General features: G+C 39.3%; 1 protein-coding gene across 1 annotated transcript in view; it reads right to left on the bottom strand.

Moving 5' to 3' along the window:
* myo1f (myosin IF) overlaps positions 1-14,639 on the bottom strand; it is a 56,054-nt gene that overhangs the window by 4,773 nt on the left and 36,642 nt on the right. Inside the window, exons 14-24 of the mRNA XM_036579528.1 lie at positions 14,106-14,273; positions 13,120-13,205; positions 12,940-13,021; positions 9,985-10,091; positions 9,103-9,201; positions 7,475-7,619; positions 6,001-6,115; positions 4,583-4,752; positions 3,176-3,321; positions 1,701-1,847; positions 670-818 (exon numbers count right to left, since the gene is read on the bottom strand). Coding sequence (XP_036435421.1) covers positions 670-818; positions 1,701-1,847; positions 3,176-3,321; positions 4,583-4,752; positions 6,001-6,115; positions 7,475-7,619; positions 9,103-9,201; positions 9,985-10,091; positions 12,940-13,021; positions 13,120-13,205; positions 14,106-14,273 — 1,414 coding nt within the window. The remainder of the gene's footprint in view (positions 1-669; positions 819-1,700; positions 1,848-3,175; positions 3,322-4,582; positions 4,753-6,000; positions 6,116-7,474; positions 7,620-9,102; positions 9,202-9,984; positions 10,092-12,939; positions 13,022-13,119; positions 13,206-14,105; positions 14,274-14,639) is intronic.

Genomic DNA, 14,639 nt, shown 5'->3' with positions numbered 1-14,639 from the left:
ATATTTAAAGGCCTTTAAAAGCTCACTCACAAATTCACCGCCTGATGTCTGAGATGTTGTTTTGCGATAGTTTTGAGATTTTTGTCTTGAAACTTATATTCTTTAAATATACTTGTGGTGGAGGGGTACATATAGGGTGTCGTGGGCAAAATAATACCCGAAGAAAACTTATTTTTTCAGAAATAAAAACTCAGAAGACACAAATGGGTTGATTGTTTGTTTCGGATAGTAAATAAAATGTCTATATTTGTGCTGCAGACATTGGGACCCTTGGTTCCTATCACCACCACTGTAAAGAAATCACAAAGTTTCTCTATAATGGAGCATTTTCCTTCAAACCGCTCTCAAACACATCTCAGCGACAGAATCATGCAGAGATTTTGGTGAAATTTGGTGGAACTACCCTGTAAGTACAGACAATGGTCATACTATGCTCAGAAAAGTATATTGTGACATAATTTATCATGATAGTGACTAATATGATAATAACAACCTTCAAATGCATGTATCGTATCTTCTTATACCCCAGATCACTACACCCCAAAACAGGTTAGCATATTAATCATTTAGAAATTGATTTCTATATTTTTATAGGTAATGTAATGCTCAAACGCAGTTCCATATACTCCAATCTAATCAGAACCAATCCACTACTGCTCGGTCACTCACTGGACGTCTTTGGAAGTCCGTCTCCTACAGAGATATTGAGACTTTTTCCTGCAGGTTTGACCTGGGCCGTGTCTCCCTGCCCTCTCTGGAACACCAGTGAACGCGTGCCTCCTCCACCCCAGCCTTCCTTCTTCAGACGGAACTCCAGCCTGTATGGAGGACGCATTGCATTCAAATGTCTTACTAATAGCTTTAAAACTGCATAAATGCAATGTACATGCAGCAGTAGGTGCTGGATGACAAGAATGAAAAGCAGTGTGTGGCGGTTCCATCCTGTCAAACATCATTGTTTCCTCCACATCTCAGTGAGGGAGCATCCACCACTTAACAGAGATATACCAATGTGTATACTCAGTGGTCGTTTTATTAGAAACCCCTAGCCCTGCTTTGGAACCTTACCTTGCTGGTGTGGAGTGAAAGCCCATATGTTGATGCAAACTTTCTGTTAGTCATCTCCTAGCCCTTGATCAATGGTCAGTTTCTGACCACAGAGACCACACAACCAATATCTGGACAACAGTGGCCCTGTGGTTACAAACTGACCATTAATGAATGTGGTACAAAGGGCCTGTAAATTGCGCAGAAGCAGAAGGGCTTGTAATTTGATCTAAACATTAGGCAGAGCTAATAAAGTGGCCAGTGAGTGGAAGTACAAACTAGGTGTTTCTAATAAAGTGGCCAGTGAGTGGAAGTACAAGGTAGCTGTTTCTAACAAAGTGGCCAGTGAGTGGAAGTACAAGGTAGGAGTTTCTAATAAAGTGGCCAGTGCGTGTAAGTACAAAGTAGGAGTTTCTAATCAAGTGGCCAGTGAGTGGAAGTACAAGGTAGCTGTTTCTAACAAAGTGGCCAGTGAGTGGAAGTACAAGGTAGGAGTTTCTAATAAAGTGGCCAGTTAGTGGAAGTACAAGGTAGGAGTTTCTAATAAAGTGGCCAGTTACTGGAAGTGCAAGGTAGGTGTTTCTAATAAACTGGCCAGTGAGTGGAAGTACTGGGTAGGTGTTTCTTATTAAGTGGCCAGTTAGTGGAAGTACCTGTCGTTGAAGGTCAGGCAGAGCTTGGCCTTGGTCTGCTCCTCATAGCGCTTACACAGCAAGCTCAGGAACTCAGTCTTGAACATGGACTCCAGCAGGCTGTCGTACTGAGCCTCGTGCAGGATGAAGAAGTCGTCCTGCCTCGTGCTGGAGTAAGAGAAGAAAGAGAGATGGGTCCAATCCCATGCCAATAAGTGTGCAATATACAATGTACATCCAAAAGTTTGCAGACACCACCTTTGGTGTTTCTTCTGAAATGAAGGGCATTAACAGGCAGTTTGTCAGGCAGTCCCTACTCTTCTGGGAAGACTTTACACTAAATGTTGGAACAGTGCTGTGAGGTTTTGATTGCATTCAGCCACAAGAGCATTAGTGAGGTCAGGTACAGATGATGGGTGATTAGATCTAAATCACTCCAACTCATTCCAAAGGTACTAAATAGAGCTCTATCACTCCAGAGAACAATACTGGGGGGCTTTATACCCCTCTAGCAGACAAAGTCTGGATACATTGAGTCACTGCAGACCTCAGCACGCTGCCTCATGAAACACACCTGATGCAGCACTGCTGTGTCTGATCCACTTGCACCAGCACAACACACACTAACACACCACCACCACATCAGTGTTACTGATACTACTATACTACTATATAGTTTAACATATTATATAACATATTTATATAACATATTAACATATTTAACATATATATATGTATATATATATATATATATATATATATATATATATATATGTTTAATATGTTAAACTCAGCAAGCAAACAGAAATTGTCCACTTGACTTATTCACTCACTTTTCACTTAGAAAATCAACAAAAACACATAATTTGGCCCAATTTACAAGATTTTTATTGCAGGACAGTAAGTGAAATGGTCAGTAAGTCAATTGTACCTATAGTTTTTGATAGTACATTTTAGAATGTGGTTCTTTGTCCGTTCCAACTTATCAGATGGCAGAAAAAACAAATATTGAGATATATTGTGTATTGTGAAGTTTCGTGATAGTACATTTTCCCCTAGACCTACTCAGTAATTATAATAATATTTTTTACTCTTATAATAGCCTACTTGTGTTATTGCTGTTGTTTCTTCTATTTTCTTTCACAAAAATCTGAGCGACGGCTGGCAAAGTCAATTTTCTGTGGGATTAATTTAAGATTTATGTCAATTTATCTGTACATTATAATATATTTACATTTTCGTTTCTCACCCTGCTGTGGCTTGTGCATGTGCGAAACCACTGTTGACATAGTGGGATGTTAGCGTGCAGTGCTGCAGAACTTTTAACCAAGTTCCTGTTTCGTTCATATTTCCATGTACTGCAAACCTTCTCACACTCTTACACCGACTGTGAGCCCACTGAAGCACAGTGGCTGCCGCTAACATGGCCTGGCAACATGGTGGTGGTGTGCAGAAATGAGTCAGCTTGCCATATTTTGACACAGGAAGTCCCTAACCTCAGTGAAACAGAGCGTACGCTTCCAATGTCCAGCTTTCTCTTCAGCACTTCCTTGATCTGGCCTTTCTCTGGTCCTTTCTTTACTTTTTCTCGACCGATCAGGTAGATGCCCTTGGGTGTCAGGATCAGATCCCTCTTGATTGACTAGAAAAAAAGAGAGAAATATCAGTATATTAAAATGACGTATAATTCGTTCTCCTTATTCATGTTTTATTGATTTTATAACTATAAATGACCAAATGCACAAATACTATTAGCAAATATGACTCAATAAGTTAAGATGGCAAACAGTTTTTGCTATTCAAGATTATTTCAAGGACCACAACGATCTTTTAATTTGATTTAATTGTGTATGTTTTTGCATGGTGTATTCTACAAGGTCTATCTGTTGTTAATTGTTCAAATTCCAGGTGCTAGCACCCAGGGTTGGGATGTATCGGAATACCCGTATTGGGAATACATAGTCAGAATCCAGAACTTAAGTATCTCTATTTCGAACAAGTTACATTTTGTAGAGGCAGTGATCAAAATAGAGATGCTTCTTACATTTTTAGGAGAACAGTTTACCCACTACATTAAAAAATATATATACCATCTTTTAACAAAACAACATCAGTGCTTGTTTATTAACTATTTTAGACTCAGTGCACAACATGAAGCAAACGTGTTCAGTGGACAAATTGTAAACAGGATCTCAATTAACAGCTCCTTTACAAACTGAAGTTTCTACTAAAGCCTGAGTAGACTGATAAATCAATGTGATGATCAGTTATTAATCAGAGTGTTACTGAGCTCTGCTAAAGCCTGAGTAGACTGATAAATCAATGTGGTCAGTTATTAATCTCAGTGTTACTGAGCTCTGCTAAAGCCTGAGTAGACTGATAAATCAATGTGACGATCAGTTATTAATCTCAGTGTTACTGAGCTCTGCTAAAGCCTGAGTAGACTGATAAATCAATGTGGTCAGTTATTAATCTCAGTGTTACTGAGCTCTGCTAAAGCCTGAGTAGACTGATAAATCAATGTGACGATCAGTTATTAATCTCAGTGTTACTGAGCTCTGTTAAAGCCTGAGTAGACTGATAAATCAATGTGACGATCAGTTATTAATCTCAGTGTTACTGAGCTCTGCTAAAGCCTGAGTAGACTGATAAATCAATGCGATGATCAGTTATTAATCTCTGCTAAATACAACAAATAATAACAAGGACAAGTTGTAAATGGAAAAAAAAATTCCAATTTGCTTTTCCAAGATTTATTGTAAATGTATTCTGAATATGTTACTTTTTTATATATTGTAATGGAATACTTCACTAAATACATTCACGACAGTGTATTCAGTATGCAGCCCAAGTATTTTGCCCAACCCTGCATCTTTCAGATGATGATGATCAGGTGACCTTACCTTAAATCTGCGGTCATACTTGTTAACAGAGTCAGCGAAGTCAACTCGTTCTCTCTTGGACAGGAACTGACGCAGTTCAGGCCGTTCCTCCATTCCCAGGTAATCACCAACGAAGTTCCTGTTAATACTGTTCCTGCGTCGCTCCTTAGAGTTGTAAAGAATGTCTGAGGCTGCAGAAAGAATACAGAGAGAGAGAGAGAGAGAGAGAGAGAGAGAGAGAGAGAGAGAAAGAGAGAGACATCAGTCTACCTTTACTGGACACTTTATTAGAAACACCTACTTTGTACTTCCACTAACTGGCCACTTTATTAGAAACACCTGCTTTGTACTTCCACTCACTGGACACTTTATTAGAAACACCTACTTTGTACTTCCACTCACTGGCCACTTTATTAGAAACACCTACCTTGTACTTACACGCACTGGCCACTTTATTAGAAACACCTACTTTGTACTTCCACTAACTGGCCACTTTATTAGAAACACCTACTTTGTACTTCCACTCACTGGACACTTTATTAGAAACACCTACTTTGTACTTCCACTAACTGGCCACTTTATTAGAAACACCTACTTTGTACTTCCACTCACTGGCCACTTTATTACAAACACCTACTTTGTACTTCCACTCACTGGCCACTTTATTAGAAACACCTACTTTGTACTTCCACTCACTGGCCACTTTATTAGAAACACTTGCTTTATACTTCCATTAACTGTCCAGTTTATTAGAAACATCTACCTTTTACTTCCACTCACTGGCCACTTTATTAGAAGCGCCTACCTTACAGATCCGTTATTAACCCCCCTGCCTCCACCCAATTCATCACTGGTCAGTTTCTGACCACACATATTATTTATGTGGTTCATTCTCAGACATGGTCGTGTACGACTGTATCAGACAAAGCGATGTTGCTGGGGTTTTTACATGCATCAGTGCCACCGCTAAGAGCACCTTCTGACTTCTGAGGTCAGAAACAGAGTATTTAAGGGATTAGAGTGCGGCTAACGCAAAGTGTGCAGATGGTTGACACTAACTGTGCACTAGAAAGGTGGAGCTACAAATCAAAGGTTTCTAATTACGCAGCCAGTGAATGTGTAACAACACAGTTAACATGGTGCTAAAAACAAGTGAAAGAGGTTAGCGGTTTACAAAGGGGGTCCCCGACTCTTCTGTCAAAACAAATGATTCTCATCATTAAGATCTTGGTAAAGAGTTGAATCAGACAGACCAACACTGAACTCTGACCAGCCAAGGCTGCACATCTGCAGTATGTAAATTAGATTCTTTCTGAGAAAGTTTTCTGCTCGTTTATCAGCCCTGTTAGCATGTATGGTGAACTACTCCTTTAATGCCACTTTCTTATGTAGTATCTCTTCACTGCTGCTCTCTCTGATACAGAATTAAGCTCTCTTACCCTCCTCTCTCATCTGCTCATACTTCCTCCTGGCAATGTACTTCCTCCAGGCTTTCTGGATGGCTCTGGCAAACGTATCGAACTTTCTCTCCCTCATCTCCTCCAGCAGGAAGAGCTGTAAATGGAGGTGCAAGGGGACTAGGATCAGTTAAACAGCTGAGAAATTACAGAAAACTGAAAAACTTAGTTTCAGAATCTAAAATCCAGTGTCTTCTTCTTAATGTATAAAGACTAAATTATTGTTTTTTGTATCAAATTTTTTTCCCTAACATCCACTTTTGACATTTGTATAATTTTTTATATATATAAAAACAGTCATAATTTATGTTTACACGTTTTTGTTACATTTCTAAGTGAAAATAAGTTCATATATCCTCTACAGAGAACAAACTTCTGCACATTTTAATGCACAATTACTGTTTATTTGCTAAATTTAACATAAAAAAGTACCCTGTGCAGAAGTTATGGCACATTTTATATTTTACATATTTTTTTTCCCAGCAAAACAGATTATTTATAGATTATATATAGATTTTTGTGTGCTAAAAAACGCAAAAATATGCAATATTTAACTTCGTTATTTTCATTTGCATATGAGTTATACATGTTGTATATCGCTGTTGTCGGAAGAAAACCTTGTATCTTCATTTTTCAGTTATTGGCATAATTTGAAAATGCCTGTTGCCCTTTACATTGTGTGTAAATTTCATGATGAATGGACCAAAAGAAACCGGCCTAAAATGACTTGGAAGCAAGTCTGGTTCCATTGACTTACATTAAAAGGAAAGCAGGTTTTTTCCTTCTCCTGTAAAGTTACCATTTTGGACATACAAGGTTTTCTTCCGACAACAGCGATATGTAAATGAGCTCTGAGTTCCTCTTTCAAAAAGCAGTCTGGGCTGAAACACTCTTTCTAACTTCAGTGTAAGTGGGCGGGGCTAAGCAGCTGTAGGCTGAAGAGGTGGATATATGTAAATTAATTTATGACTGTTTTCGCAGCTTATTTCTCATATATGGACTACATGAATGGTGAACAGTGACATTACAAATATTTACATACTACACCAAACACTTTTTACACTTAAAAACAAAGGGGACATTCAGTTTTACATGATAAAGGCCCTTAAAAATACTGTTATGGGCTAATGAGCAAATTCATTATGCAAATTAATTACATGAGTGTGAACTGGTTCCCACTAGCTGCCGTTTATTATGCCCCTAAATTAGTATTTCCCAGTCCTGGTCCTGAATGTCCACTGTCCTGCACATTTAAGTGCTGCCCCTTCTATAACGCATCCATTTCATCTCAGTAAGGGGTTGTTGAGGAGCTGAGTGGTTGGATCAGGTGAGAAATCACTAAAATGTGCAGGGCAGTGGGGATCCAAGGCCTGCGGTGGGAAACACTGTCCTAAATAAACATCTTGTAGTGAAAAAGGTCTTTTAAAGATGCTCAGATTACGTCACATGTCCGTACCGACTCCGGGTTCTTGACAAAGATCTTGGTGCGGCCCATCTGGTACTGGTCTGTGTCCATGTTCACGGAGCGCAGGAGATGCAGGACCCCCTGCTTTTCATCTCCACGCCAATACGGGTACGTCTCTGGAGTCAGGATGGAATACCTGGGAAAACACACTTCATTACTTACAAATATTTACTCTACAAGACAGTCTGAAGCTCAGGTGTTCAGCGCAGTCACATCAAAAGTATTGCTTACAAAGGTCCAGGTAAACAAACTAACATGAGTGGACAAACGGCTACCTTTAAAAACTTACAGGTGATATATGTGACATTTTAAACATTAATATAGCAGAAAACAACGATTTTCTATGTAAAGATATAGTGGTACAATGGCATTCTGAGCAGAGAATGAAGCCACGCCCCCTCTGTGTGTGTGTGTAATCTGAGCTTCTCTGTTTTTGTTTTCATAGCTGGTCCGGCCGCACGTGCATGTTAGTCCCGCCCTGTCAAACACTGGCCCTCACAATGTTTTGTTTTGCCCTCCCCAGACAGTGACTGCCCACACAGCGTGAGGGCACAATTTAAGGTGGAACGGGAAAATGTGAACAAGAAGCTGAGGCGCCAGAATGTAGTCTTATCTGCTGCACCTTTTAAGGTGGAATGGGCAAATTCGAACAAGTAGCTGAGGCGCTGGAATTTAGTCTAGCTGCTGCATCCATTTAAGAGGGAACGGGAAAATTCTAACAAGTAGCTGAGGTGCTGGAATGTAGTCTAGCTGCTGCATCCTTTTTTAAGGTGGAACAGGAAAATTTGATCAAGAAGGTGAGGCGCTGGAATGTAGTCTTAACTGCTGCATCTTTTAAGGTGGAATGGGAAAATTCAAACAAGAAGCTGAGGCACTAGAATGTAGTCTTAACTGCTGCACCTTTTAAGGTGGAACAGAGAAAATTTGAACAAGAAGCTGAGGTGATGGAATGTAGTCAAGCTGCGGCACCTTTTAAGGTGGAACGGGAAAATTCAAACAAGAAGGTGAGGCGCCAGAGTGTAGTCTTAACTGCAGCACCTTTTTAAGATGGAACGAGAAGATTTGAACAAGAAGCTGAGGTGATGGAATGTAGACTTAACTGCTGCTACTTTTGGAACGGGCTTCAGCTTCATCGAGAGAGAAATCCATCATTTATCAACATGAAGAAAGATTTAATGATGCAAGGAACCCTTTAGTCATGCAAAGGGTTCTTTGAGTGTTCAGGGTTCTATATAGAACCATTTTCTTTACTAGAGAAGCCTTGAAGAGCCATCATTTTTAAGCGTGTAGCCAGCTGTCTAACTAAGCCCAGACTGAGAGCAGCACAAGATCACTAGTAGAGCAGCGCCATCTTGGGCCAATGCCAAAAGCACAATCAGGCATGCCCAGTCAGCCCAGGGGATTTAAACCCACAACCTTCTGGTTGCTGGCTCACTTCTCCTATACTATGACCATGACTAGTCCTTGCTCCTTGCAACTAGAGCACTGTCTGACCTTAAACAGATAAAAAAGTTAATTATAATGAAGTTTATTATTCTAGCACACCTTCAAACTCCAAACTTTATAGCAAACCAGATGGCATGATCACCACTAGTTCTCAGCCACTCTGTTTCACTCACCTCTGTATAAACTTCTGGAAAACTCTGCGGTAGGCGAAGCCAGCACGACGCACTCTGATGTTCTCCTTCAAGCCCAGATATTCCACCTGATGTTTAACCCTGCAGGGAGACACTAATCTTACTTACTTTACAAAAAAAGGTACATAAGGAATTAAATAAAAAATTTAAAAAAAAATGCTTGATCGGTGTCAGAATCTAATACAGTCCATCCATCTTGAAATGTAATCAATGCACAGCGGTATTGCTTTGCTTTGCAGTACTTCAACTGTATACGTGTCATTGAAATGCAATGGTCACATAAAAGCCACATTAATAAAAAACATTGGGCTGTTCATGTTCTAAACACAGTGTCCTAGTTCTGAGACCTCCCCCTGACTGTGATTGGTCCTAAACACAGTGTCACTTGTTCTGAGACCTCCCCCTGACTGTGATTGGTCCTAATCACTGCATCATTTGTTCTGAGACCTCCTCCTGACTGTGATTGGTCCTAAACAGAGTGCCATTTGTTCTGAGACCTCCTCCTGACTGTGATTGGTCCTAATCACTGCATTATTTGTTCTGAGACATCCTGACTGTGATTGGTCCTAATCACTGCATTATTTGTTCTGAGACCTCCTCCTGACTGTGATTCATCCACTGCACAAAGCAGCCTTCCACATCCTTATTAATAACAGTGTTTGACCGTAGCTCATTGTCATCATTTAAATTATACTGCTTGCTTTACTCTGCTTTGCAGCATGTCTAACAATAATTAGCCTTGGTTAAATCACTGTAACATACAGCCATGAGTAGCTTAATTGAACACTACAATAAACTGAAGAAGAGAGCTGTACATATTGCTCAATGGTGGTGAAGCAGGACTGGCCTAAAGTCTGGACTCACCGGCTCTCCTCCCAGTCTCTGGGTCTCTTGGTCTCATTGGGTTTGATGCAGCGGATATAGTGTGGAGTGCATTTCATCAGCGTATCAACCAGCTCATTAGCCTGCCTCTGTGGACCAGAGTAACCCAGTCAGTGAAACTGCAAAATAACTGACCAACTCCTTGGAAATGGGCAAAAAGGGCAAACAGGTCAGAGATATTTATATCTGGTATTAAAACCACAACAGATGAGAAAAGAACAGAGACACAATAGTGAAGTGAAAGTATAGGTACTGTATTAAAACTTGATTTAAAAAGTATGGAGACAAAAATATAGCAGAGGTAAAAAAAAGTACCTAAACATCTTAAGTATATATCTAAATGGTTTAACAAATAAGTTAATTTGGTGCTGTGAAATGCGGTGACTAATCTGTGGTGCTAGTCCTCGCACAGAGACAAGAAGGCACAGTTGTGGGCAGTTTCATTTTACATTTGTATGAATTTGACTGGACGTTTTACCTCAGTGGATTGAAATTATATTCTCTGTTAAAGAGAAACTTGCTGACTCAGAATTGTTCCCGGTGGTTTTGATGGGAACCAGACGCGCCTCTGAAAGCTACAACATGAAAGGGCTGTCTGATGCCTGAGAAACTGTTTTATGATAGTATTGAGAGGGTTTCGGTTTAAAACGTGTGTTTTAAATGCCTTGAGAGGTACATGGAGTGTGTTATGAGTATATAAATATTCCCCAAAGAAATCGTTCCAGATCAGCACTATTTTACCATCACCAAGATTCCATATAAAAACTCAGAAGACGTGTATGTGGTGATTGTGTACGGTAAATAAAATGGCTATATTTGTGTTGTAGACATGGCGACCGCTGGTTCCTATCACCACCACTGTAAAGAGACCTGAGAAGTTTCTCCAAAGTAAACCATTTCACATCAAACCACTCTGAATGACTGTTTACATCTCAAAAACTGAATTATGCAAAAAAAAAATCCCATCTAAAGTACAATTCCAAAATAATACTTAAGCATACATATAAAGTACAATTACCTAAGTCTTTACCACCTTGACCCACAATCAAGAACTGACACAAAAGCCCCAGGAATAGTGGTATAATTATCAAACATACAGGGCAGTCCATAAGTAATTGGACAGTGACATGTTTTTTTCAGTTTTGGCTCTGTAGTCCAGCAACCTGTGTTTGAAATGAAACAATGGCGTATATAATGCCAGTTTTATTTGGAGAGTACATCTCTGTAAAGGCAGCTTTTTATCCTAATTTAATTTTTAATCTGATTTTTAATTATCCTACATTAATTTCTTTTTATTTGATTTTTAATTTAATGATTTTTTCTTTTAATTTTAATCGATTATTTAAATCATGTTTTTAATTTCTATTCTTTTTTGCTTTCTTTTTTAAATGAATTGAAATGTATTTTCTCATCTGTAAACCTCTTTGAATGACAGCAGTGCATGAAAGGTGCAATATGAATAAACTTGCCTTGACAGAGTGAACCATAAAGGAATCACAAGCCTTTATATAGATGCTTGTCGTCTCTTCAATTCAAAAGACCTTTAAGAAATGGCTCATTTGGCTCTTTTGCAACCTTCATGTGCTATTAAAAAGACCAGTTCTGGGCATTTGGGGGCAGTAGGTGACGTCCTACTTGGGCACCCCCAACCAGCCATATTATTTTCTACCAAATTATTCAAAACTGGTCAAAATTGTTTTGATGGCTGGCTCCTGGTCAGGGCACTAAAAGTCTTCTGTTATTTTTTTCCCAGGTGAACATGGGCACTACACCATCCCCGGTGCTCTGGGGACATCAGTTAGTTTTATACTGTGTTATTTTCAGAGATGCACCGATATCACTTTTTCCTTTCCGATACCGATACAGATACCCGATCCTTTAATACTGACCGATACCGATACTAACTCTATCTAAACGAACTCACTTAGTAGTCCTGATATTTATACAATTACAATTTAAAAATATTTTATTTTGGTAAAATCTATGTTCTGCGTTCCAAATAAAACACACTCAGCTTGGCTAGATGGCATTTACTTGTTGGATTATATTTGATAGATATTTAAGAAAACTCATTTTTGTTTATGTACTGTAAATATTTAGCATTTACTATGATATAATTAGTAATAAGAACCAGTTAAACAGAACTGAACAGTAAACAGATCACATCTGTTTACACATCAGCACACAGCAGCTTCTCCGGCTCAAAAACGGAGCTGAATGTTGTTTCACATCCAAATTTCTCAAGTCATTTGTCTCATATGTGCGTCTTGTTCACTTGCGCTGCATCTCTGAGCGTCAGTTCAGTAAATATCACCGCTCATGTTGTCAGTTTTAGCGATTTTAGTGTTTTTTTTTTTTGACCCCGCTGCTGAGTGATACAGCTGACTGAGGCCCGACTTGCGAGCTGCTATGCTAAAAGCTGAATCGAGGCTAAAGGCTATCATTATGGTTCCCTTGGCTCTCTCAGTAACATTAACCCAGACAATAAGTCACCACACAGCGGCAGATGAGTGACTACTGAAAGAAGCAGCTCAGCTGTTCAGTTTAGCGGCTCCATTAGCATATTCTTAAACTGCCGTTACAGATTCTGCCGTGAGCATTGTTACTGCTGCTTGTCGTCCCACACTGCTGACGTGGTGTTAAGGTCTGTCTGCTGGTGTGCACGCACGTGTCAGAAATTGCTTTGTGGTTTTGGTCATAAGTATCGGTATCCTCATCACTGATACCGATACTGCATTTAAGTGCCAGTATTGGCGCACATGCTGACACAGTATCAGTACCAGTGCAACACTAGTTATAATACAGAGATTACTATTATGCAATTATTATATTATAAGGCAATGCAAACAATGTGGAAGACAACATCTAACCCCACACTCAGGTGGAAACCCCATATACATTAAACAAGAGAGGAAAAATGACGATTCTTGGTCTTACTTTGATCTTTGATCCAGCTGTGGTGGGTCGGCCTTTCTTGTCAGTATTGAGGTTTTCGGGGAACAGGCTGCGGATGAAGGCACTGTAAAGAGGTAAAATGTGTCAGTGTCACTTTTATAGAGGTCTTGTAACTGTTGGGTTATTATATCTCAACAGGAGGGCAGAACGAAGAATACTCACTGCTCACTGCTCTGCATCAACTCAATGAGGTCAGGAAAAAGCACGTCTCTGTTTCTCTCACAGAAGCCGCTGATGTCGTATGAGACCTGATTTGGGTCAAGATGGAAAACTCAGTCTAATAAGTTGTACAGCATTAGGGCTTAAACCCCACACAAACAGATCTGTAGCATATGACCGATTACTGTCAAGTGAAGTGATCTTAAATCTAGTCGATATATCTAATATTTCTAATTTAGAGATGGTTGTGCACTTATTATAAGATTATCTAGTTTATTTCCAGAACTTTGCTCTTGTTTTAGGTCATTTTATTTAGTAAAATGATCTCATTATACTGGCAGATAATTTTGCTGGTTTCAAGCTCATTTCTTAAAACAAGCACAATGATCTGCCAATATAGTGAGATAATTTTATTTGATAAACAAGTAAAAAATTTCTAGAAAGAAGTTAAATAATCATAATTAATCAACAATAGAAATATTACATTTTTTTACTATATTTAAGATACTTGACAAGATAACATTTTTTGCAGTGTAATTTCAGTTTCCCTCTAATTGACTCAGCACAAAGCTGAAGCATCTCCCTATTGGCTTTTAATATATATGCTTTTCAAGTCAATGTCCTTTTCTATACTTTTCTAAGTACAAAGAAATGATTGTCTGTGATAATCGACTGTATTCTACAGATGTAGCAGATAGAAATTAATGTCTCTTAACGCTACACGCCTAAAAATGACGGTTCTTCAAGAAAATGGCTCTATTAGCACTCAAAGGACCCTTTGGATGACTAAATGCTTCTTTGCATTGTGGAATTGTTCTTTGGATTGATGGAGAATGTGCTGATGGTTCTACATAGAAGCTTTTCGAAAATGGTTCTATATTGCACCAAAAAGGGTTCTTCCACTGTTACAATGTCAGGCTTGTTACAGTAGTACAGTAAAAACCAGTGGAATTCCCCTTCAGTGCCAGTTTTAAATTCCCATTACACACCTTGCCTGCATAGTGATGGATAACGAAGCCTGAGTTCCAGTTGTTAAAGTGGTCGTGTGTGCCCACCGCGGCCTGCAGCTTCTGCAGCAGAGTGCCATCTGCCCCTTCACCCTTGGCATGCATGGTGGCACAAACGTCATCAAGCACGCTCATTATACCTGGGGGGTTCTGGGGAGAGAGGCAAGAGAATGGAAGTGATGTAAACTTCGTTGTTGTTGTTGTGTTTATCTTGTCCTTGATGTCAAAAACGTCTGAGAGAAAGGAGGTACTGGAGGAGTGAAGTCAAAAAGCCAGTGGTTGGAAACAAAAGTTTAAATCCTGAAACGGCCAATGAAATTGATCCAATTGGTTAGGACTTCAGGATCTGATCCAAAGACCTTGCATGGTAGATTAATTACCAACATAATTAGGACCTGACATTGGAATCAACCAATCAGGTTCTGATTTACAATGGAACTGATTTAGTGATAACAACCGTCACTCTAGACCTTCTGGAAGTTCTAGATATGTCACTGATGGCGAATACAAGCTGTA

The sequence above is a fragment of the Colossoma macropomum genome, unplaced genomic scaffold (genome assembly GCF_904425465.1).
Source record: "Colossoma macropomum unplaced genomic scaffold, Colossoma_macropomum, whole genome shotgun sequence".
Taxonomy (NCBI): Eukaryota; Metazoa; Chordata; class Actinopteri; order Characiformes; family Serrasalmidae; genus Colossoma; species Colossoma macropomum.
This window is presented reverse-complemented; position numbering and strand designations above follow the sequence as displayed.